This window comes from Salmo salar, chromosome 04 (genome assembly GCF_965601325.2).
Source record: "Salmo salar chromosome 04, fSalSal1, whole genome shotgun sequence".
Lineage (NCBI taxonomy): Eukaryota > Metazoa > Chordata > Actinopteri > Salmoniformes > Salmonidae > Salmo > Salmo salar.
This window is the reverse complement of record NC_138294.1, coordinates 70,434,827-70,460,991: the sequence shown is the minus strand read 5'-3', so window position 1 is coordinate 70,460,991 and position 26,165 is coordinate 70,434,827. Positions and strand designations below refer to the sequence as shown.

Genomic DNA, 26,165 nt, shown 5'->3' with positions numbered 1-26,165 from the left:
GCTACCCAGACTATTTGCATTGTCACCCCCCCCCCCCCCCCCCCCCCAACCCCTTCTACTCTGCTGCTACTCTCTGTTATTATCTATGCATAGTCACTTTAATAACTCTACCTTCATGTACATATTACCTCAATTACCCCGACACCGGTGCCTCTGCACACCGACTCTGTACCGGTACCCCCTGTATTTAGCCTCGCTATTGTTATTTACAGCTGCTCTTTAATTATTTGTTATTCTTATCTATTACTTTTTTGTATTTTCTTAACTGCATTGTTGGTTAAGGGCTTGTAAGTAAGCATTTCACTGTATTCGGCGCATGTGACAAATAACACTTGATTTGATAAGATTTTATTTGAAATCTATATATATTTTATATTGAGATTCTTCAAAGTAGCCACCCTTTGCCTTGATGACAGCATTTGCACAATCTTGGCTTTCTTTTAACCAGCTTCATGAGCTAGTCACCTGGAATGCATTTCAATTAACTGGTGTGCGTTGTTAAAAGTAAATGTGTGGAATTTCTTTCCTTCTTGATGCATTTGAGCCAATCAGTTGTGTTGTGACAAGGTAGGGGTGGTATACAGAAGATAGCCCTATTTGGTAAAATACCAAGTCCATATTATGGCAAGAACAGCTCAAATAAGCATAGAGAAACGACAGTCCATCATTAATTTTTAGACATGAAGGTCAGTCAATCCGAACATTTCTGTAGTCGCAAAAAGCATCAAGCGCTTTGATGACGCTGGCTCTCATGAGGACCGCCACAGGAAAGGAAGACCCAAAGTTACCTCTGCGGCAGAGGATAAGTTCATTAGAGTTACCAGACTTAGAAATTGCAACCCAAATAAATGCTTCAAGGAGTTCAAGTAACAGACACATCTCAACATCAGCTGTTCAGAGGAGACTGCGTGAATCAGGCCTTCATGGTCAAATTGCTACAAAGAAACCACTACTAAAGGACACCAATAATAAGAAGAGACTTGCTTGGGCCAAGAAACACGAGCAATGGACATTAGACTGGTGGACATCTGTCCTTTGGTCTGATGAGTCCAAATTTGAGATTTTCGGTTCCAACCGCCATGTCTTTGCTAGACATAGAGTAGGTGAACGGATGGTTCCCACCGTGAAGCATGGAGGAGGACGTGTGATGGTGTGGGGGAATAATCTAATCTAATAATTTGTTTAACACTTTTTTGGTTACTACATGACTCCATATGTGTTATTTCATAGTTTTGATGTCTTCATTATTATTCTACAATGTAGAAAATAGTCAAAATAAAGAAAATGTCTTAAATGAGTAGTTTTGACTACTTCTGTAAGTGTTTAGGCAAATCATTAGTTAGCTAGCTACCTATCACATGAATTGTGGAAAAAATACAATAGCTTACGTTAAGTAACTAAGCGCTAGCCAGTCAGTCAGTGGGGCTGACAGAAGTAAACTGGTATCAACAAAATGTGTTTCACTCTATCCCATAAAACAAGACATTGCTAACTAACCATTATTTAGCTAATAAATGCTAACATTTATAAGTAAGTTTAATTAATAAGTTAGACACTCACTGGACATCTTTGGTAGGTACTGTGGCTAGCTAGATAGCTTGGTTTCCATTTTCCAACAGATGTTTCTAATCCCCTTGATTGGTCATCAACGGTTACTGGTCTTGGAACTCATGTGTTCACCAGAAATGACTTCTGGTAAACTGTTTGCCATGAGTGGCAATAGATGTTGTTGCCAAAGGTTGCCCACCGATTCACCACTAGAGGCAAACGTTTGCAAACTTCTGGTAACTATTTGTGGCACACTATTTAATTTGCAGCAAATTTGCCACAAACTTGAAGGAAGTTTGCAGCAACGAATACATTTTTGTAAGGGTAGCTAGCTAGCTGGCTAATGTAAATGTTTGCATTTAAAAGATGCATCTCAGCACTGGCTGCCTTTTCATCAATGAAATCTGAATGCTTTATGGAAATGGCAGAGATCCCGTAGTGAGTTTGACTACTGCTCTAGACTGATGTATGGTGGGCTTTTTTAGTGCTATAGCAGCAGCAGAGGCATCACCCAACTGGGTGCCTGTCACGTCCTGACCAGCAGAGGGCGTAATTGTATTAGTTTTGGTCAGGACGTGGCAGAGTTTTTGTGTTATGTGTTAGTTAATTGGGGTTGGACTCCCAATTAAAGGCATGTGTGTTGAGTTGCCTTTGATTGGGAGTCCTATATAGTAGTGTGGGTTTTTCTTTGGGGTTGTGGGTAATTGTTTCTTGTTTAGTGTGTTTGCACCTGACAGGACTGTTGGCTGTCGGTTTTCTCAGTTTGTTTTGTATAGTGTTCTCTTTTGCTTTATTAAATATGACGAACACTAACTCTGCTGCGTTTTGGTCCACTTCTTCCGAAGACAACTGTGACAGAATTACCCACTACAACAGGACCAAGCAGCGGAGGAATTCTGGCGAGGACTGGTGAACACAGCGGGTAAGGGAACCCGAGAGGCAGCCCCAATAATTTTTTTTGGGGGGGGCACAAGGGCTGTTTGACGGGGCGAGGATGGAGCCCCAGGCTAGCTCCCTGTACCCTTGTAGGGCAGAGACAGACTGGACAGGTCCCGTGCTTTGGGGTTGGGGCTGTGGTGAGGCCTGGGATTTTCAGGCCGGTCGGCACAGTACCAGCGCCCCGCATGTGCCAGGGTGAAGTAAGCATCGAGCCTGAAGGGGTGATGCCAACCCTGTGCTCAAGACCGCCAGTGCGCCTCTACGGTCCGGTGTTTCCCGCTATACGCACTAGCATGGAGGTGCGTGTCTCCAGGCTGGCACGTCCAGTACCAGCCCCACGCATCAGGAGTCTAGTGCGTCAGCCCAGCCTCGCCAGTCAGGAGCTGCCAGAGCCGCCCGCCAGTCAGAGTCGCCAGAGCCGCCCGCCAGTCAGGAGTCGCCAGAGCCGCCCGCCAGTCAGGAGTCGCCAGAGCCGCCCGCCAGTCAGGAGTCGCCAGAGCCGCCCGCCAGTCAGGAGTCGCCAGAGCCGCCCGCCAGTCAGGAGTCGCCAGAGCCGCCCGCCAGCCCGGAGTCGCCAGAGCCGCCCGCCAGCCCGGAGTCGCCAGAGCCGCCCGCCAGCCCGGAGCCGCCAGAGCCGCCCGCCAGCCCGGAGCCGCCAGAGCGGCCCGCCAGCCCGGAGCCGCCAGAGCGGCCCGCCAGCCCGGAGCCGCCAGAGCGGCCCGCCAGCCCGGAGCCGCCAGAGCGGCCCGCCAGCCCGGAGCCGCCAGAGCGGCCCGCCAGCCCGGAGCCGCCAGAGCGGCCCGCCTGCCCGGAGCCGCCAGAGAGGCCCGACTGTCCTCCGGCCCAGCCCGAGCGGCCCGCCTGTCCTCCGGCCCAGCCCGAGCGGCCCGCCTGTCCTCCGGACCAGCCAGAGCGGTCCGTCTGCCAGGGTCAGCCCGAGTGGCCCGTCTGTCTGGCGCAGCTATCGGCGCCACCGAAGTGGGCGACGCCGAAGGTGGAGCGAGGTTCACGTCCCGCACCTGAGCCACCTCCAGGATAGGTGGGTTGGGGAGGGAGGGTGTAGCACAGTGCCATCGTTGACGGCAGCCACCCTCCCTTCCCTCCCTTATTGTTTAGGGGGTATTGTTTATTGGTTTTGTTGGGGATTTTTTGTGTTTTCTTTTTTAAGGTGCATTCCGGGGTCTGCACCTTGAGGGGGGGTACTGTCACGTCCTGACCAGCAGAGGGCGTAATTGTATTAGTAGTATTATTACTCTCTTCGTTCGAGGGACTTTATCTTGCTAACTGTTCCAAATGTCCGAACTGAATTTGGTAAAAGGGCTTTTATGTACTCTGCGCCATCGTCTTGGAATGCCTTACAAAATACTTTTAAACTGGAAGAACTTGTCCCGATTGGTATTTTTAAATCACTGATGAATGATCTTGAGACTGATTCCCTGACCTGTCAATGTTTTTAATTTGCTGTTTTTGATTTTGTTATATTCTTTGTTAATTTTATGGTTTTTACTAGATTACTTGTAGTTTTTCATGTTGTTTGTCTAATTTTTATAATGACTTGGTGCTTCCTATCTTGGCCAGGACGCTCTTGAAAAAGAGATTTTAAATCTCAATGAGCCTTTCCTGGTTAAATAAAGGTTAATAAAATAAATAAATAATGTCTCCAGAATAAGACCCTCAATATTTATTGGAAAGGTGCATGAAGTTCATCACCGTGCACTTTGACCACCCTGTGAAATTCATCATAAGTTATTTAATCTGTAGCCTAATAAATTGCATGCTTGTGTGTGGGAGGACCACACACAATATAATTGCGTGACTCCAAGTTTACTTCGAGATGACGGTTATTACATAAATTAATTTGCACATAAAGTCGCTTCCACTGTCATTTCTCACATTATTAATTTTACACACACAAAAAGATCCAACCTAGTTTATTTTGTTTTGTCGACATTTTGAAAGTTTACAGAAAAATGTGATGTTTCCTTCAGGCCTGTCGTGAAATGTTTTACATATACTTTACTCGCATAAAAAGGTTGGATGGAAACCTGGTTATTGTCACCAATCAACTGCATTACAGTTAAAAACTACTTCGACTACCACCACCGATTTCTGTATGCTAGCTATGCTACCAGATTATACAAACTGGAGTTAACATTTAGCAGTCACTTCTTCTAAACCTGAAAAGGGACAACTTCTACATATTTTGCAACGAAAATAGCCAAATATATCAAAATTAGGCATTTGTAACCACATTGTGGGCCTGTTACAATACATCAAGTATAATGTATTGACGAATATCCACTTTGTTAGATCAGATTTGTTGAATATGCACCAATGCGGCAACCTCCTCCTATCCCCCACGGTGTGTGTTCGATTGACCTCTTTACCATATACAGCAGTATTTGTAGAACACACAGACAACTGATATCTATGATTTATAGTCTTATCAGTGATTATTACCATTTTAAATCAATGAAATGTATTTTATAAAGCCGTTTTTCTTCAGCAGTTGTCACAAAGTGCTTTACAGATACAGCCTAAAACACCAAAGCACAGTGGCTAGCAAAAACACCCTACAAGGCAGGAACCTAGGAGGAAACCTAAAGAGGCTGCGAATGGATAACATGCAAATCTGTGAAGCTCTCCAAATTTTGAGCTTTTGTGCAGAACCCACTAAGTTGTTTCAGATGCCAAGTTTATGGTAATGTTGCAGCAGTGTGTAGGAGGGGATTGCTTGATGTGAGAAGTGTGTAGGAGGGTATGGGACAAAGGAATGTGTAGTATTGGTGGAAAGAAACTGTGTGTCAATTGTGGGGGTACCCACATTGCTGGGGATAAGAAGTATCCAGTGCGAGAGAGACCGGTTGAGATTTCCAGGGCAGAACAGAAGGTGTCATATGCTGAGGCAGTGAAGAGAGTAGAGGATTATGGGTCAAAGGTGAGTAGTATGCCTAGGCCAATACAGAGTGATACAAGTTTGTGCTTCAGTAAGGTTGGCTTCTTAGCATTCATTGCCATGGTTATCACTGTACCGCATAAATGGAGTGGTGTAGGGTTAGTTGGTGGTGCAATTTTTTCCTTTTACTTTTCCCTTTCCTTTTTATTTTTGTATCGCAAAATGTAATGTGATTAACACACACTACCGCACAGTAGGTGGCGGCATGCACAAACAAAACGTGCTAATGCCATGATACCAAAGAAGAAGAAGATGAAACCGATAGAGCAGTGGTTCCCAAACTTTTTATAGTCCCGTACAAACATTCAAACTCTAGTTACATACCCCTTCTAGCACCAGGGTCAGCGCACTCTCAAATGTTGTTTTTTGCCATCATTGTAAGCCTGCCGCACAGGCTTCTGAGCGCAGCCCTATCCAAAAATCTGCCAGTGGCTTCTGATTAAATTCAATTTTCACAGAATTTCGATGAGGCTCTTTTGTTCAGATATTGGTAAGTGGACTGAAGGCAGGGCATGAAATGGATAACGAATCCAGCTGTTTGTGTCGTCTGTTTCGGGAAAGTACCTGCATAATTAAGCACCCAGCTCAATCAGATGCTTCGCTATATCACATTTGACATTGTCCGTAAGCTTGAGTTAATTTGCACACGAAAAATCATACAATGATGGAAAGACCTGTGTGTTGTTCTTGGTAATGCAGACAGAGAAGAGCTTCAACTTCTCAATCATAGCCTCAATTTTGTCCCGCACATTGAATATAGTTGTGGAGAGTCCCTGTAAACCTAGATTCAGATCATTCAGGCGAGAAAAAACATCACCCAGAAGGGCCAGTCCTGTGAGAAACTCTTCATCATTCAAGCGATCAGACAAGTGAAAATTATGATCAGTAAAGAAAACTTTAAGCTCGTCTCTCAATTAAAAAAATGTGTCAATACTTTGCCCCTTGATAACCAGCACACTTCTTTATGTTGTAAAAGCGTTACGTGGTCGCTGCCCATATCATTGCATAATGCAGAAAATACACAAGAGTTCAGGGGCCTTGCTTTAACAAAGTTAACCATTTTCACTGTAGTGTCCAAAACGTAACGCAAGCTGTCAGGCATTACCTTGGTAGCAAGAGCCTCTTGGTGGATGCTGTAGTATACCCAAGTGGCGTTGGGAGCAACTGCTTGCATGTGCGTTACCACTCCACTATGTCTACCTGTTATTGCTTTGGCGCCATTATTGCTTGTGGCTCAGTTGGTAGAGCATGGGGTTTGCAACGCTAGGGTTGTGGGTTCGATTTCCACGGGGGACCAGTACGGGAAAAAAAAATGTATGCATTCACTACTGTAAGTCGCTCTGGATAAGAGCGTCTGCTAAATGACTAAAATGACTAAAACCAAAGATCTTAACAGATAAAAATGTTTTTATTCTGGAGAATCCCATTGGATCGGGCTATTCATTTCAGTGCAGTTGCGTTCTTACACATAACCTTAGCCTAAAAGTAACCGAAAACACCCCAGCCTGTTTTGATCACATGATGAAGCCTGAACATTTCAGCTGTTTGTCATTGATTTTGCCCACAATCGCCTACAGATTTTATACACATGAATACCTGTATTTAATCTGGATTTGACAAATAGCCTGACTAGTATCCTGACTTTTCCCCATGTTATATTTGTTACCAATTAGGCTAAATGTATTCCTATTATTAAGCTTTTGTTTTCCTATTAATTTGCATAGGCTCACCATTGCGATGAATGTAATTTACCATCTTCTGCTTTTTATGAATAAACAGGCATCGGGGTAAAACATAATATCATTTTGATGCCCCCCCACACATTAATGTTACTTACCTTACAGATCACAAAGTCAGCTAATTTCCACTCCATTCATATGCGAATACATTTGATTCATACACTGGCTTGTCTGGCTGGTATGTTTTCATTTTAAACAGGCCTTCCCTTATCTACACTGCAATAATATTATTTCAGTAATCCTCTATTATGATTTTTTTTAAATCATAGCTCATTAGTACACCCTTGTGGTTGAATATATATCTATTGTATGTTCTATGATACAACAATGAATAATGTTGAACTAACAAATACCATCAAGGGATACATTACCATTTACAATAACCTTATGAAACAGCTGTGAAAACCAATCTGCCCCCCCCCCCCCAAAAAAAATGTAATATATAAATTGATATTTGTTTGGTACATGTGTGTCAATTTACTTTCACAGATTTTTTGTACCCTCACATGGCAATCATACACTGAAATACTAAATTCTGGTGTGGAATAGAGAGGAGGTGGGTGCTATGTGGATGGGAGTTTCTGCCTGTCATTTGTATTCAACAGGCAGTCAGTCTCGGAACAGGGACTCGAAGAGGGAGAGTGCAAAGTCCAGGCACTGCTGCTCTCTTTGGTCTAAGTGTTTGCAGTGCTGTTTTTAGCTAATCTGTGTATCTCACATTATGTGCCCAGTATGATCGTTTTCTTGCTCTTTCTTAGCAGATAATGACAACATGACAAGAACAGTAGCTGATGCAATGAAAAGTTGCAGGGTGGTTAGTAATGGAGGACATCAGGTGGATCCATGTCTGTGTGTTAGGCAGAACCCCTAGGTCCTAGAGAACAGGAGCAGAGTAAAGGGAACAGGGTAGGAGACAGACGTAAACAAGCAAACACACAGGTTACAGGTTTATCAGGTATGTAAAAATACAGTCATTGAATTATTTAATTTAAATGTTTGATTAGACATGCAATAATGTTAAAATAAAGGATACCTGTCAAGTGTTTTATGTCAGGGGGGTTAATGAGGGAGGTAAGGGATGATCCATGGAAAAGATAACGAGATGAATTGTGAGAGAAACTCCAGGGTGGTGTCATGACCAGTGGAGTCATACACCTTAATAACAGTACCTACATGAAAGCGGTACCCACCACGAGGAGGCAGATGTAAATAGTTATCATCTGATATTTTTATATTCACCTTAACAGATGGTGACCACAGCTAGGAGCGAAAGAGCAGCAAGGTTTCCCAGGTCTCACCTTCCTTTTGTCCTTCTTCGCAGCCAAGTAATTCGCCCGGATGTCGAAGCACTTGGTCCCCTTGATTTTCCTCCGGTGGCTCTCCTTCTGTTTCTCCTGCACCTTGTCCATGTTCAGTTCCACCTTGATTGATAATAGAAAAAAATGCAATTATATTTCAAATTATTACAAATACATCTGTTGTATATCTCTTGCAAGGTCCGAAAATAAATTAACAGCGGACAATCATTTTTACCTGGTAAAAAACCTCCACGTCCTTCTCAGCCAATGCCTTAAGTTGGTTCTCGAAGGCGTTCTGATCTGGTTCGACAACTTCCACCACATCAAGTGGAGTTTCAGTGACCTCAAAGTACGTTATACAAAAATAGCAATAGACAAACACTAAGTCAATCACCCATTTTTTATACTACAGTATATGCAATAATTATATATACAATTGCATTGTTTATGTCAGTAAACAGCTGCGGTTCCCGTCTGTACAGCAGGCGATAGGGTGAGTACTCTGGAGGCCTGGACGCTGCTGTTGTGTGCAAAGATAATTACCTTCAGATTGTCCTCCCACCATTCCTGGTACCCATCAAGGAACTTGCCCATGGCAGTCTCGTTGGTCCGTTCATCCAAAGATGGAGTCACCATACATCTACACATTCACATTATATATGTACTACTGTACTATCAATGTCAATTTTTAAAGTCTAAATTACTGGAGGCCTATGCGAAACAATGCTACAACATTACATTATTAACCACTAAGATGTAAGCTAACATTGACTGAAACCAACTAGCTTAGAGCTAACTAGCACTTAGCCAAGCTAAATTTGGTTAGCATCAAGCTAGCGAACTGGAACTTCTTCGGGATTGGTGTCCCTTCCACGGGACGGTTGAGCTAATGTAGGCTAATGCGATTAGCATGAGGTTGTAAGTAACAAGAAAATTTCCCAGGACATAGACATATCTGGTATTGGCAGAACACTTAAATTCTTGTTAATCTAACTGCACTGTTTTTTTTATTTTTTATTTTTTTTATTTCACCTTTATTTAACCAGGTAAGCTAGTTGAGAACAAGTTCTCATTTACAACTGCGACCTGGCCAAGATAAAGCAAAGCAGTGAGACAGAAACAACAACACAGAGTTACATGGAATAAACAAGCGTACAGTCAACACAATAGAAAAAAAGAATAGTCTATATACAGTGTGTGCAAATGGCATGAGGAGGTATGGCAATAAATAGGCCATAGTAGCAAAGTAATTACAATTTAGCAGATTAACACTGGAGTGATAGATGAGCAGATTATGATGAGCAGATGATGGTGGGTAAGTAGTGATACTGGTGTGCAAAAGAGCAGCAAAGTAAATAAAAACAATATGGGGATGAGGTAGGTAGATTCGGTGGGCTATTTACAGACGGACTATGTACAGCTGCAGCGATCAGTTAGCTGCTCAGATAGCTGATGTTTAAAGTTAGTGAGGGAAATGTAAGTCTCCAGCTTCAGCGATTTTTGCAATTCGTTCCAGTCACTGGCAGCAGAGAACTGTAAGGAAAGGCGGCCAAAGGAGGTGTTGGCTTTGGGGATGACCAGTGAGATATACCTGCTGGAGCGCCTGCTACAGGTGGGTGTTGTTATCGTGACCAGTGATCTGAGATAAGGTGAAGCTTTACCTAGCATAGACTTGGTGATGACCTGGAGCCAGTGGGTCTGGCGACGAATATGTAGCGAGGGCCAGCCGACTAGAGCATACAGGTCGCAGTGGTGGGTGGTGTAAGGCGCTTTGGTAACAAAACGGATGGCACTGTGATAGACTGCATCCAATTTGCTGAGTAGAGTATTGGAAGCTATTTTGTAGATGACATCGCCAAAGTCGAGGATCGGTAGGATAGTCAGTTTTACTAGGGTAAGTTTGGCGGCGTGAGTGAAGGAGGCTTTGTTGCGAAATAGAAAGCCGATTCTAGATTTGATTTTGGATTGGAGATGTTTGATATGAGTCTGGAAGGAGAGTTTACAGTCTAGCCAGACACCTAGGTATTTGTAGTTGTCCACGTATTCTAGGTCAGAACCGTCCAGAGTAGTGATGCTAGTCGGGCGGGCGGGTGCGAGCAGTGAAAGGTTGAAAAGCATGCATTTGGTTTTGCTGGCTGTCCAATTTACAGTAGCTATTACAGTGCTAGAATACCATGCTATTGTTTGAGGAGAATGCACAATTTTTAACATGAAACGTTATTAATAAACAAATTAGGCACACTTGGGCAGTCTTGATACAAAAAATGTAACAGAAATGCAATGGTTCATCGGATCAGTCTAAAACTTTGCACATACACTGATGCCATCTAGTGGCCAAAATCTAAAATCCACCTGGGCTGGAATAAAACAATATGGCCTTTCTCTTGCATTTCAAAGATGATGGTACAAAAAAATGCTAAAGAACGGTTGGTTTTTTCTTTGTATTATCTTTTACCAGAACTATTGTGTTATATTCTACTACATTCCTTTCACATTCCCATAAACTTCAAAGTGTTTCCTTTCAAATGGTACCAAGAATATGCATATCCTTGCTTCAGGGCCTGAGCTACAGGCAGTTAGATTTGGGTATGTCATATTAGGTGAAAATTGAAAAAAAGGGGCTAATCTTTTCGTACATATATTAACAATAACACATTTTATAGTGACATCACATATTTACATATATTACCTAAAGTAAACTTAGCCTTTGTTCATAGAAAATAAAACAAATTGGATCTAAAACTTTGTTGAAAAGAAAGTTCCTTCTCTTACATATAAACCATGAGCAACCTAGCCAAACTCCATTACTGACAATGGGGAAAATACCAACCAGTTTTTCACTCGGTTAAAACTCCCTTCAATTGGATTCAAACATCACCAAACTCATGGACTATGTAATTAAGCATGTTACCTCAATATTTTGAGTCATATTGCACTTTTGCACATTACATACATGAATTATTAGGGTAAAATAATGAGATGGAAGAAGAAATGTAAATCCCTGGGAGGCCTACAAAATGATTCAAAGGATGGCTCCATAAAATAACAAACTAAATAATACATAAAAAATATGACCATACATATTTGTCTGTCACATATATACATGGCATATGGTTGGGTACCACCTTGACATCTCTGATCTGCTTGCCTCAATAAATGAATGCTAGAACATTGATAGCCAGGATTAGCAATTTGTACCTAGTCTCCTAATAATTACATACAGTGAGGGAAAAAAGTATTTGATCCCCTGCTGATTTTGTACGTTTGCCCTCTGACAAAGAAATGATCCGTCTATAATTTTAATGGTAGGTTTATTTGAACAGTGAGAGACAGAATAACAACAAAAAAATCCAGAAAAACGCATGTCAAAAATGTTATGAATTGATTTGCATTACCATTTTACCATTAAAATTATAGACTGATAATTTCTTTGTCAGTGGGCAAACGTACAAAATCAGCAGGGGATCAAATACATTTTTCCCTCACTGTAATGGTGCAAGTTAGACACATGTTAGCATGTCTTTTTTGTCGGTCCTGTCAATGTTGAGTGATCACACATGCCTCAGCACACATAGAAGGTTACTTTGTCTGCTTGCAAATGTGTGCTAACAGTGGGGATGTTTCATAGTATTTCTGATTATCTTAACTCTCCACCACCAATGAATTAAAAAAAATTGGGCAGAAAACCACAGGACCACCACTGCACTCAGATAAAAAGGTGCTATCTACAAACTAAAATGATTATTCCGCTCTCCCCATAGGAGAACCCTTTTGGGTTCCAGGTAGAACCCTATCTGTGTCAAGGTAGAACCCTTTTGGGCTCCATTCCACAGAGGGTTCTACATGGAACCAAAAAGTGTTCTCCTTCGGTGATAGCCAAAGAACCCTGTTGGAACCCCTTTCTCAAAGAGTTTAGCCTGTTAAGTTTACACCATTTCATTCTGTACTCAAACATCTGCCTGTTATTCAAGATAACACGCAACATAGCACCACTAGGATCTACCTTTGAAGGTTTTCGCCAACCTCTGCTCAGACTTAAATAGCAGTGTTCCAAGAACCTCCACCAGGGGTGACTGTAGTATCCTCAAACGGACAAAAAGAAGACACAAGAGGGCACCCCACACTCATTTTAGATCCCAATGGGTCTATATTTTCATACTGTATGCTCTCACTCTCATCCTTTGCCATCTTCTCATGTATTTTATTGGAACTTCATCCATCCATACACACACACACACACACACACACACACACACACACACACACACACACACACACACACACCACACACACACACACACACACACTACTGTAGCATCTTGTTTACATTTCTCACATTTTAGACATCCAGCTTTTTTGGCCTTGGATGGATCATGTTGCAATGGGATGGGCAAAGAGGTATGTATGTACACTGTTTTCAGTGTGGCAGCAAATTATTTGAACAGGAGAAGAGGATCTGGTTGCTTGTGGTAGGAGATTAGTGTGGGTGGTAGGTAGAACAGCTACAGTGACGATGATTAGTTGCTCTGGCTTATCACTTCTTGACTAAAAAAAAGATAGATTTATAAATTAGTTTGACCTTGCCATAGTTCAACAGCTGAAAAGCCTTCATTAACATACTCCCAGAGATAGCAAGACATTCAGTATTCACTGAATGAAGTAGACTACCCATCCCCACAAACAATTTCCTTCATCAATGAAATAAATTATACTATAGCACATTCAATTACATTATTATTGTAGACTATAGGCTACTCCTTTATCTACCTTGTACAATACCGTAATCACTGAATGAAGTAGCGTACTCATCCACATTTACCATTTCATTTATCAATTAGATAAATAATACTAGCACATACAGTTACATTATTGTAAAATAGGCTGCTCCTGTATCCACACTATATTAGGATACCATTATGATTTCATTGTTCTTGACAGGCATGATTTTAAGGTCTTCGATCAAAGTTGTATGTCGTACCTCATTCCCTTCTTCAGTGAAAAGTAGTTAGATATCCCACTTCAATTCAGTTCGAGTGTAAATGTGTAGGTCTAGTGACAGTGGTCAAATAAACCCATAGCTCCAGCACACAATGGCATGTAAGGGTAGTGTATTACAATGCAAAATATGTATTTTTCCTATAGCACCACATGTGTATACTTTCATTTACAATTTAACTCATCCATGAAATAAATAATACTAGCACATCAAATTACATTATTATTGTGCACTAGTCTACTCCCCTATCAACACTGTAAATAATATTGCCTACGTGCTTTCGACAATGCGTTACAAACTCAAACCAAATTTGCCTTATCAACACAGTAGGCCTAAATATTTACTAACGATATCACAATTTAAATATAGCCTGCTTACTCCTCAATCGGATCAAGGACATCTTGGTAATTATTTTCATAGTCTCTAAGGCAACTATCTGGGTTAGACACTCAAATCGAGTCCCGTGCTTGTAAAAAAAAATGAATGTCTGTGTCGTCTCCGAGCTCTCAAATACCATGCCGTCTCTCACTTTATGAATGGTCACTGCTATACGGACTCCTTGGGACGTCCCTAACCTGAGCCCTAAACTATAACACTAAACTTAACCATTTTACATGTATACTTGATTGAGGTAGGGACATCCCAAGGACTCCGAATAGCACGGGTCCTCTGGGAAAGCCTATGAACTCCTCTATTCGACTGAAAGCCGTGGAGAAAACTCTTATTGGGTGTCTGATGTAGGCTTCTGAGAACTAGTAACATAGTCTGTGATTGGCTAACAATATTTAGATCTGTATACAGAAAGATAAGATAACATACCATGTCATGAGGTGTTGAGGGAAAGACAGATTACCTATAGATTGGACATAATCTTTTCTAGGCAATTAGTGATAACAGAAAATACACAAGCCGTATGCTACACTATAGCTCAAGGTGGCTACTTCGGAATGTTGGCTTCCACGGGAAAAATGGTAAGTTTATAACATTTATGGTTGAGATTTAATTAATATAAATATAAACTATGCACCTTATGGCTTTCATTAACACGCAGGCGTCACGCAGACGTTAGTAAGGCATCGGTATCATGTCATGTCAGTCAGACGTTCAATGGTAAGCGACAGCCACAAGGTGGTACGGTTGCCTAAGCTTAATTCTGGCACATATCACCCCCCATACAGAAGACGTGTATCACATCCCCTTCCCTTCTGACGCCTGCTACGTTAGGCTACCCTCCCCTTAGCAACAGAAGAAAGATGGCGGCGCCCTGTAACTCTAATCATTCTCCCGAGATATCGACGCCGTTAAAGATGCCGAAAACAGAAGTTCCATCACCAGAATCAGAGGATTTGAGTGACAGCAACCAATATCATTCCAATCCCTCCACACCTAATCGATTCTCGCCTCTCAACGTAGGTATGACGATTTCTGGGAGCGCAGGCCGAAGTGGATCGGCCTTTGCCTCAAATAGCTTCACAGCTTGCCGAGGGATGTCGTGGACCCCATCCGAAACAAATGCCCTTATTGCGGTGTGGGGCAATGAAAGACTGACGGAGGCACGAATGCAGCAATTGGAGGTTGCAGGCACCGTTTTTTCTGGAAAGGCCCCTGGTCCCGCAATGTACGAGCGGGTCTCACGAGCCCTAGCAGAGCTCGGCTACGAAAGGACCCCATCCCAATGCAGGGAGAGGATGAAGGTAATGGGGGACAGAGTAAGCATGTTCATCTATCACATAGGTAGTCATCTGTCAGATGCTTGCCACTCTTCTTAGGCAGTAACTTCGTGCTATGTTCAATCATGTAATGTTAACCAGGGATGTTGTCAGTGTTACAGTAGCTTCCTAGCTTATGCCCATTGACTAAGTAACGTGAGCTAGCTAGAAAGCTAGCTAGTAATATGGAGCTTGCTAATGTAACGATTCAACCCGTAGGTACGTTTTAAAACAGTCAGTAAATTGTCAAGCTAGCATGTAGTTGATTTTAGCAACGCTGGTGTATTTACATACACTAACGTCACTTTCAGTTGTATTGGGTTGCACAACAGTCCGTGTGCCTGTGTTGTGGGCAGGATGGTTGGTCCTTATGACGGGCGAATTTGTGACAAAATATGTAATAGATCTTATTATTAAACAGACTTTCCAAACGTGGGTCTGTTGTAGACAGTGCAGGACTTTTGTTTTGACATCAGGTAAGCAGACAGGAAGTGTGCCTGCAACAGACTAGAGGCAACGATTTTTATAATTAACCCAAGATAGACCAGAGCCTGTCGTTTCCAAGGGGAGAAAATGAATCATAGTGGGCAGAGCCAAGCACGAGCTAGGGAGGTCCTATTGGCACATTCTAGCATTTATTTATTTGCATATTTCTGTTAGGGAACGCCCTTGCACTACTTCTAAACAACAACATTTTTTGGAGAAACTTTGGCAAAGGGTAAATTCTACAAAACACAGTCCACTCCTTTTGTTACAGATTTTAGTTTTGGACACAGAAAACTGTATGGAGATCAAATGGTTCATCGATGAGAAAATTACCAGAATGTTGGCCAAAATCAATCTCGCTCCATCTTCTCTCACTGCCGGCCACTGGGCTTCCTCTCTTCACTTTGTAGTGAGTGGAAACGCCAACCGGATGCTTCACATTTATACATCCGGTGAAATATCTGTCTCATTGTTCAATCTGTGCTAGAGGTCTTCTCAGGTCCAAAAAGACCTGAACCCGAAAGGACCCGAGGACTATCTGACCTGGACCCGATCATAAAAAAAAGGGGGGGGCCCAGACCTAAACAGACCCAAGTACAATCAGCCCTGAACCCGAATGGACCCTACGACAACCAGACCTAGAATCGACCCATACCCTAACGGGTTCGACTTTTTTTTTTTTATCAGCGAACTTGCTCTTCTGGTTAAAGAATATGTTGGCTAGTCCTTAAATCAGTCAATAAATTCACCTTATTAACGTAAAATAAATATTCTATAGGCTATGCAGAGCCGCGGTCGGGTCCACTCGGATCTATCAGACTTGGGCCCAAGGGAAAAGTTTGAATTTTGGACCCGGACTCGCTCAGGTCCCGGGTCGAGCCTCGGGTATTCAGGATTGGGTGGACCTGTGAAGACCTCTACAACAGACCCACGTTTGGAAAGTCTGTTTAAGTGATAATGCCCTCGAAGCCGGTGTTTGGAGGATATATTGGCACGGGTTTTGTTCAGCCTGAGACAAAGTCGAAACACCAGCTTCGAGGGCATTATCACTTTCATATAACAACATGTTCAAATAATGATTGACATATTTTCCTAAACTTTTTATTTTGATGAATTTATACATACTATTTCATCCTTCGACGAGATATAGTCCCGACACAAATCTAGGGTTTCTATTGATGCCGGCTGGTCATTCATTTCAGTCTTTTTGTTTCATATCTATGGACGCAACCCTACGGAGGTCCAGAGAGGACATATGAATTAAAAAAGTATTCCCTTGTTATGTTAATCACAACTTATTTATCTCATGATCACTACATAACAAAAGTTGTTTTTTCGAGATCGTAAGATCATTTTCTCGTGATCACGGCATATATAAAAATAAGAGTTTATATATAGGAGAGACACCAAAAATACTATTTACACACTTCATATATACAGTACCAGTTAAAGGTTTGGACACACCTACTCATTACAGGGCTTTTCTTTATTTTTACTATTTTCTACATTGTAGAATATTTGTGAAGACATCAAAACTACGAAATAACACATGGAATCATGTAGTAACCAAAAACGTGTTAAACAAATTCTTCAAAGTAGCCATCCTTTACCTTGATGATAGATTTGCACACTCTTGGCATTCTCTCAACCAGCTTCATGAGGTAGTCACCTGAAATGCATTTCAATTACCAGGTTTGCCTTGTCAAAAGATAATTTGTGGAATTTTTTTCCTTAATATGTTTGTGTTGTGACAAGGTAGGGGTGGTATACAGAAGATAGCTCTATTTGGTAAAAGTCCATATTATGGTAAGAACAGCTCAAATAAGCAAAGAGAAAAGACAGTCCATCATTACTTTAAGACATGAAGGTCAGTCAATCCAGAAAATTAAGAACTTTGAAAGTTTCTTCAAGTGCAGTCGCAAAAACCAACAAGCGCTATGATGAAACTGGCTCTCATGAGAGCCACCACAGGAAAGGAAGACCCAGAGTTACCTCTGCGGCAGAGGATACGTTCATTAGAGTTACCAGCCTCAGAAATTGCAGCCCAAGCAAATGCTTCACAGAGTTCAAGTAACAGACACATCTCAACATCAACTATTCAGAGGAGACTGCATGAATCAGGCTTTCATGATCGAATTGCTGCAAAGAAACCATTACTAAAGGACACCAATAAGAAGAGACTTATTTGAGCCAAAAAAACACAAGCAATGGACATTATATCGGTGGAAATCTGTTCTTTGGTCTGATGAGTCCAAATTTGAGATTTCTGGTTCCAACCGCTGTGTCTTTGTTAGATGCAGAGTAGGTGAACGGATCTCTGCGTGTGTGGTTCCCATGTGAAGCATAGAGGAGAAGGTGTGATGGTGTGGGGGTGCTTTGCTGGTGACACTGTCAGTGATTTAGTTAGAATTCAAGGCACACTAAAACAACATGGCTACCACAGCATTTTGCAGCGATACACCATCCCATCTGGTTTGCGCTTAGTGGGGCTATCTTTTGTTTTTCAACATGACAATGACCCAACACACCTCCAGGCTGTATAAGGGCTATTTGACAAATAAGGAGAGTGATGGAGTGCAGCATCAGATGACCTGACCTCCACAATCACCCGATCTCAACCCAATTGAGATGGTTTGGGATGAGTTGGATCGCAGAGTGAAGGAAAAGTAGCGAACAAGTGCTCAGCATATGTGGGAACTCCTTCAAGACTGTTGGAAAAGCATTCCAGGTGAAGCTGGTTGAGAGAATGCCAAGCGTGTGCAAAGCTGTCATCAAGGCAAAGGGTGGCTACTTTGAATAATCTAAAATATGAAATCTATTTTGATTTGTTTAACAATTTTTTTGTTACTACATGCTTCCATATGTGTTATTTCATCATTTCAATGTCTTCACTATTATTCTACAATGTAGAAAATAGTACAAATAAAGAAAAACTCTTGAATAAGTAGGTTTTGTCCAAACTTTTGACTGGTACTGTACATATTTATATTCTTATTTACAGTTAAATTAGATCTTTAGAAAGAGGAGAGGCGCTGTGATAGAATGTTTTATTTAATCTGTTTTTAAAGCTAAACTTGCTTTTTGCTACGATGCTCTGGTGGCAGAGCATTCCACGATGTCATGTACAGTGGGGGAAAAAAGTATTTGATCCCCTGCTGATTTTGTACGTTTGCCCACTGATAAAGAAAGGATCAGTCTATAATTTTAATGGTAGGTTTATTTGAACAGTGAGAGACAGAATAACAACAAAAATATCCAGAAAAACGCATGTCAAAAATGTTATAAATTGATAAGCATTTTAATGAGGGAAATAAGTATTTGACCCCCTCTCAATCAGAAAGATTTCTGGCTCCCAGGTGTCTTTTATACAGGTAACGAGCTGAGATTAGGAGCACACTCTTAAAGGGAGTGCTCCTAACCGCAGCTTGCTACCTGTAAAAAAGACACCTGTCCACAGAAGCAATCAATCAATCAGATTCCAAACTCTCCACCATGGCCAAGACCAAAGAGCTCTCCAATGATGTCAAGGACAAGATTGTAGACCTACACAAGGCTGGAATGGGCTACAAGACCATCACCAAGCAGCTTGGTGAGAAGGTGACAACATTTGGTGCGATTATTCGCAAATGGAAGAAACACAAAAGAACTGTCAATCTCCCTCGGCCTGGGGCTCCATGCAAGATCTCACCTCGTGGAGTTGCAATGATCATGAGAACCGTGAGGAATCAGCCCAGAACTACACTGGAGGATCTTGTCAATGATCTCAAGGCAGCTGGGACCATAGTCACCAAGAACAATTGGTAACACACTACGCAGTGAAGGACTGAAATCCTGCAGCACCCGCAAGATCCCCCTGCTCAAGAATACATATACATGCCCGTCTGAAGTTTGCCAATGAACATCTGAATGATTCAGAGGACAACTGGGTGAAAGTGTTGTGATCAGATGAGACCAAAATGGAGCTCTTTGGCATCAACTCAACTCGCCGTGTTTGGAGGAGGAGGAATGCTGCCTATGACCCCAAGAACACCATCTCCACCATCAAACATGGAGGTGGAAACATTATGCTTTGGGGGTGTTTTTCTGCTAAGGGGACAGGACAACTTCACCGCATCAAAGGGACGATGGACGGGGCCATGTACCGTCAAATCTTGGGTGAGAACATCCTTCCCTCAGCCAGGGCATTGAAAATGGGTCGTGGATGGGTATTCCAGAATGACAATGACCCAAAACACACGGCCAAGGCAACAAAGGAGTGGCTCAAGAAGAAGCACATTAAGGTCCTGGAGTGGCCTAGCCAGTCTCCAGACCTTAATCCCATAGAAAATCTGTGGAGGGAGCTGAAGGGTCGAGTTGCCAAACGTCAGCCTCGAAGCCTTAATGACTTGGAGAAGATCTGCAAAGAGGAGTGGGACAAAATACATTTACATTTACATTTAAGTCATTTAGCAGACGCTCTTATCCAGAGCGACTTACAAATTGGTGCATTCACCTTATAATATCCAGTGGAACAACCAACCAATCCCCTCCTGAGATGTGTGCAAACCTGGTAGCCAACTACAAGAAACGTCTGACCTCTGTGATTGCCAACAAGGGTTTTTCCACCAAGTACTAAGCCATGTTTTGCAGAGGGGTCAAATACTTATTTCCCTCATTAAAATGCAAATCATTTTATAACATTTTTGACATGGTTTTTCTGGATTTTTTTTTTGTTATTCTGTCTCTCACTGTTCAAATAAACCTACCATTAAAATTATAGACTGATCATTTCTTTGTAAGTGGGCAAACGTACAAAATCAGCAGTGGATCAAATACTTTTTCCCCCCACTTTATATAAATGAGCAATGCGTTAAATCTATTTTTGGTTTGGATACAGTGAAGAAACCAATAGTGGCATGTCTGGTGGTGGATGTACAGTGCATTCGGAAAGTATTCAGACCCCTTCACTTTTTTTTTTTTTTTTTTTTTTACATTATAGCCTTTTTCTAAAATGTATTAAATTAATTGTTTTCATCACTCTACACACAATACCTCATAATGACAAATCGAAAACAGGTTTGTAGCAATTTTTGCAATAAAAGTAAAAAAAACTGATATCACATGTAATTTTATTAGTCACATGCACTGAATTACAACAGGTGTCGACCTTACAGTGAAATGCTGCAAATAGCCATTTGACTAGCAGTATATCCTTCGCGTCGGGCTCGTCAGAGTCGTGAAAGGAAAAAAAGGATTCTGTTAGTCCGTGGTGAGTAATCGCAGTCCTGATGTCTAGAAGTTATTTTCGGTAATAAGAGACGGTAGTGGCAACATTATGTACAAAATAAGTAAAAAAATAAGTTATAAACGGAACAAAAGAACACAATCGGCTGGGGGCATGGAAAACGTCTGCCTTCCTCCCCGGCGCCATCTTACAATAATCCATCATAACTTATTTACATGAGACTCAATTAACTGAGGTGCGTCCTGTTTCCATTGAAAATCCTTGATGTTTCTACAGCTTGGCTGTAGTCCACCTGTGGATAAATGTGATTTGTTGAACATGATTTGGAAAGGCACACAACTGTCTATATAAGGTCCTACAGTTGACAGTGCATGTCAGCTAAAACCAAGCCATGAGGTCCAAGTAATTGTCTGTAGTGCTCCGAGACATGATTGTGTCGAGGCACAGATCTGGGGAAGGGTACCAAAACATTTCTGCACTATTGAAGGTACCCAAGAACACAATGGCCTCCATCATTCTTAAGTGGAAGAAGTTTGGAACCACCAAGTCTCTTCCTGAAGTTGGCCGCCCGGCCAAACTGAGCAATCGGGGGAGAAGGGCCTTGGTCAGGGAGGTGACCAGTGACCAAGAACCCTGCCTTTGGTACTTTGGCTTTCCTTATTATTGCCACAATATTATGGTCACGACAGCCAATGGGAACTGATATTGCTTTGGAGCAAAGCTCTGCAAGCATTGGTGAAGATATGATCAATACAAGTGGATGTCACAGATCCAACACTATTGGTATACACTCTAGTTGGCTGAGTGATAACCTGGGTCATGTTACAGGCATTAGTCACAATAAGAAGCTTCCTCTTGAGAGGACAACTATATGATACCCTGTCGATGTTGTTGGATTGTGCAGTGAGATGGAACAGTAAATAGACATTTCAACATCATAGCCTTGTGGAATAGACACCAGGTAGAACGCGGTTTAATCCAATCGGCATCCAGGATTTGGCCCGCCTGTTGTATATTTAATACCATCCTTTAGATATTTTTTGTCTGTTTCTTCCCGTCATAATGAGCAACCTTCCTGCCCATTGGCACAGTAAGTTGAAATGGAACTTCTGGCTTCCCATGGGCTGTTTTTGTGCAACCCAATACAATTGAAAGCAACGCTAGTGTATGTAAATACACCCACATTGCTAAAAGCACCTAGATAGCTAGCTGACTGGAAGTTTGCATAAGGGTGCTGAATTTTGCATCTAGTGCAATTGTAGAGAATAAAATATCCTCAGCTATTTACATTTCAAAGCAAATAATTTCTGTAAATGTATGTAGCCATTCATTCATCGTGATCCCAGTCCTTTTGTGGGTGACTATGCCGTCTCTGGTGTATTTGTGGCATTGGATAGGCCTATAGCTAGTCTAATAGCTAACACTAACTTCAAGATCTTCCTCTGACGTTCACACACCCATTATGACCCGCAGACGCTGCGCCGGTGCTATAGCAGAGTGAAGGAGCATGGCGTCGGCAAGAGGAAGAGTAGCTACTCCATCGAGCAGCTGGAAAAGGTGTTTGGCCAGGGAGGCTGGGACTCCCAGACGTGTGCCCCCGTCCTCATCAACAGTAGTGGCCTGTACCAGGAGATGGAGTCTGACGGCAGCACCATGGAGGACTTCTCCCAAGAAGACTGGTGCAACCAGGTGCTGGCCTCCGCCTTCCAGGAGGGAGAGATGGAAACTGGTGAGTGGTGGTGATGATGATTCTGGTGATGACAAAAGCAGGCAATAGGGAAGGGGTCAGCAGACTTATGTTTTTGTTAAAGTTGTAGGTAGACTATCCAGGGAACTGGTAGTTCTTATTAGGGGTAGCTATGTGAGTGTGAAACGTTTGGAAGCACTGCTTGCATTGTTGGTTAAGGGCTTGTAAGTAAGCATTTCACTGTAAGGCCGAGCGTTCAGACTACACCTGTTGTGTTCGGCGCATGTATGCAGGCTCTTCCTTCACTCTGTCAAAATTAATACTGTAGGAGTAATGAGCATATATGCCTGTCAGGATAGCGTTTGATGTGTTATTTTGATGATAAAAAATACTGTTCCTTTATTTCTTCAGAGGAAACACAGCCGCCAAAGAATGCCAGTGTCCTGCAGCGTCGACCTGAGCCCTCGGAGCAAGTCCAGTATGTGTTTTTGCCATAGAATTAATGATACCTGATAACAGTACATGTAACATGGATACAAGGTCAAAATAAATGCTTTTTACTGCCAAGATGTTATTGAAAACAAATCACTTACAGAGACTTTGTCACTGCATTATTCAACCTCCAGTCTTCATAAAAATGTATAATCTGTTCTCATTACCAACCCTCCACTGGTTTCAACCTCATCTTGACCGTTCATGTATTTCTGTCCCTCTCAGGAAACAGGAAGTGATGCAGAATGTGGTGCGCATCCTGGAGTCGGTACAGGTGAAGTGGGAGCACTTCCAGACGTGGACTGACTTCTCCAGATTGCACCTCTCCAACAAGCTAGCCATCTTTGGCGTGGGCTACAACACACGCTGGCACGAGGACGTCTGCTACCACTACGCCGAGATCAGCTCCCAGGTACCCCTGGGAAAGCGGCTGCGCGAGTACTTCAATCCGGAGAAGGCAGAGGGCCGTGTCATCATGACCAAAGTGCAGAAGATGAACTGGAAGAACGTTTATTATAAGTTCCTGGACATCACCATTAGCGAGGCGCGCTGCCTGGAGCTGCACATGGAGGTAGACTGGATCCCCATAGCCCAGTCAAGGGTGACTGGCTGCAGCAACGGGGCCTCCCAGTACCTCCTACCCGGGGGAATCCCCAAGACTTATGGCCTTTATGCCATTGGTTACGAGGAGGTGTCAGCGGAGTCAGACTACACAGGGGAGGATGAGGCCTCAGACTCTCCGCTGCAGCACCAAGACTCTGACCAGAGCTTGCCTCTCTCTGGATCGTCGGGCTCTGGCGGGTCTGGTTTCGAGAGTGTGGTGGGCCCGGGGGGGAGAGTGGGGGAGGGGGAGAAGACGGGGGCCAAAGTGACCTACTGCTACTTGGGCATTGCGGAGGAGAGGACCCTACAGCAGTGTCTGTTCCAGCACTTTCAGAGCTCAGGCAAGCACTACAGCCGCAGGCAGCCCTCGGCCGTCACACGCTTCCTCCAGGGGAACTGCAGCGGCACCGGGCAGCAAGCCAGGGAAGAGGACGTCTCCATGGGCCCTGAACGCTCGGCCATTTACATAAAATTTATCGAGGTGGAGCTAGATTTCCTCTCCGCTGGCTCCCTGGTGGAATGTCTAGAAATTGCAGTTGGTTACTCCTTAAAGTACAACAAAGCGACGTTGTAACGCATGTTGTTTCGATTCCCATTGACTGAAGGATTGAACGAGGGCCAGAGGGACATGCAGTATCTCTTTCCTCCAATTTAAGTGCAGACCTGAGTTCAAATACTATTTGAAATAATTTTGAGTACTTAGTCTGGGCTTGATTGAGCTTACCTGGGACAATGAAAACAATAGAATAGTCGCAAAACTGCAAACCCCACCCATCTGACACTCCAGGCAGGCTAAAGCAAACACCAAAACATATTTGAAAGATTTAAAATAGTGTTTGAACCCTGGTCTGTATAAACGCTATCTTATCAGGGAATGTGAGAGGGAATGGCTAGTGCTGGATGCATTTCCCTACCTCGAGGATATAGCAGTGGATATATATTAAAAGATTGTGTGTGCGCTTGTTTAAAAACTGCCTTTACATTTCTTAGACTTTGGATGTCTATCTTCAGGTCTAAATTGCCACAAAAAGATCCAGGGGTAAAGATCATGTAAGGAATGTGAACCAATTGAAAAGAGGACCTAAAGGGGAAATATGAATGAATATATAAAATATTGAATATCTCTATATAGAAATATATATTTAAGAATATATATTGATGTTGTCAAGCATTCCAGTATTTGCAAACATATGACATTCAAAGAAGTATGTTAATGTTTTGGTGTTTTATTATATATATTTTTTATTATTGGTTAACAGTCTTTGCGTATTATTGTTTCCAGGTCACAGTCTTGTATGTTTACATGTTTAGAAAAAACAATAAACGGGGCACTGACCGTCATTTGCCACTCACCGGTTAGTTTTAGGTTTCAGTGTGCTCATTTGTGGGTTTGGGTGTTTGCTATCTAGTGATGACCTGTATGTAGGTCCTATTCTTATCAACCTTCCTTGCAGAAAAGCCAATGCTTCATGCACCACTTTGGTCACCAGATGGCAGCAAATAACAGGGTGCTGAGAAGCTACAGGCAGAAGGCGAATCCCTGGCCTGCTACATTAGGTTAGTGAATCCCAAACTATGGGGGGTGATAAGTGCCAGAATTAAGCCTCATGAAGCTACTGATACCTCTCACCAAGTCACCTAACGTCTTCCTTGCGCTATAAAATACCAATGAAGACCAGCTTTTTTTCTAAGGCGTCAAACCGCCGACGCGTTCACATGACACGTACACATCATTACAAATGTCTACGTGTATATGATTTTGAAGAAGAAAAAAATATTAATTGGCTGAGTAATCTAATCAATTTCATTTGTCGATTTAGCTAAAATAGGCATATCAGCTATAGAAAACTTTACGCTAGTTGATATCGCAGCCAGCCACCATTACTGTGTAGATATGCCTATTTCTCACATCAATACAGACACAAGGGCTTCTTTGTTGGAGGTAGCCCTATTCAGAAATAAGAGGTAGCCTAGGTCTCTAGTGGCGCATTTAAAAGAACTCGGAACTCTGCAATCTCTAACTTCCGACTTCAGTGCATTCAAGACAACTGGGAACTCCGGAAAAAAACAAGCTCAGACTGGGATTTTCTTTTGTTTTGAACGGTCATCAAACTCGGAATTCCAATTCAGAAACTCTGGCATCTTTCTCTGACCTGAAAATCACTGATGTTATGATTTGACCTCGTTTTTTCCCCGGAGTTCCCAGTTTAACAGTTTAACAGACACAATCACTGTCAATCCTTAGGCTATACATTTCTGTGGAGATGTCTTATGGTTAAAAGCAGGGCTTGAATTGAGGGGATATGTGAGGATATAGGCCTAACCCTTGTAATGGAGACGGGCAAAAAGCATGCTACCCCTTGTTTACTTAGCCTTAGAAAAAAGCAATCTAGGCTATAACAATGATTAACTCCATGATTATTTCCGCATGGTTTACTAGCCTATCGAAGGTCTTGCTCAGCCTCAACATCACAGGAAAATTTGCTTG

The 26,165-nt window shown here is 42.5% G+C and overlaps 1 protein-coding gene across 2 annotated transcripts; it reads left to right on the top strand.

Moving 5' to 3' along the window:
• The first annotated feature begins 14,691 nt into the window (after nt 1–14,691).
• Nucleotides 14,692–25,036, top strand: LOC106603669 (myb/SANT-like DNA-binding domain-containing protein 2). 2 transcript variants are annotated; one of them, XM_014197627.2, is made up of 4 exons: nt 14,692–15,170; nt 22,369–22,624; nt 22,994–23,060; nt 23,300–25,036. In XM_014197627.2, the coding sequence occupies exons 1-4, from the start codon at nt 14,730–14,732 to the stop codon at nt 24,249–24,251; spliced, it is 1,716 nt and encodes a 571-aa protein (XP_014053102.1). In that variant the 5' UTR covers nt 14,692–14,729; the 3' UTR covers nt 24,252–25,036. The 2 variants fall into 2 exon arrangements, with proteins under 2 accessions (XP_014053102.1, XP_014053101.1); XM_014197626.2 differs by having other exon boundaries at nt 14,692–15,185.
• The last annotated feature ends 1,129 nt before the right edge of the window (nt 25,037–26,165 follow it).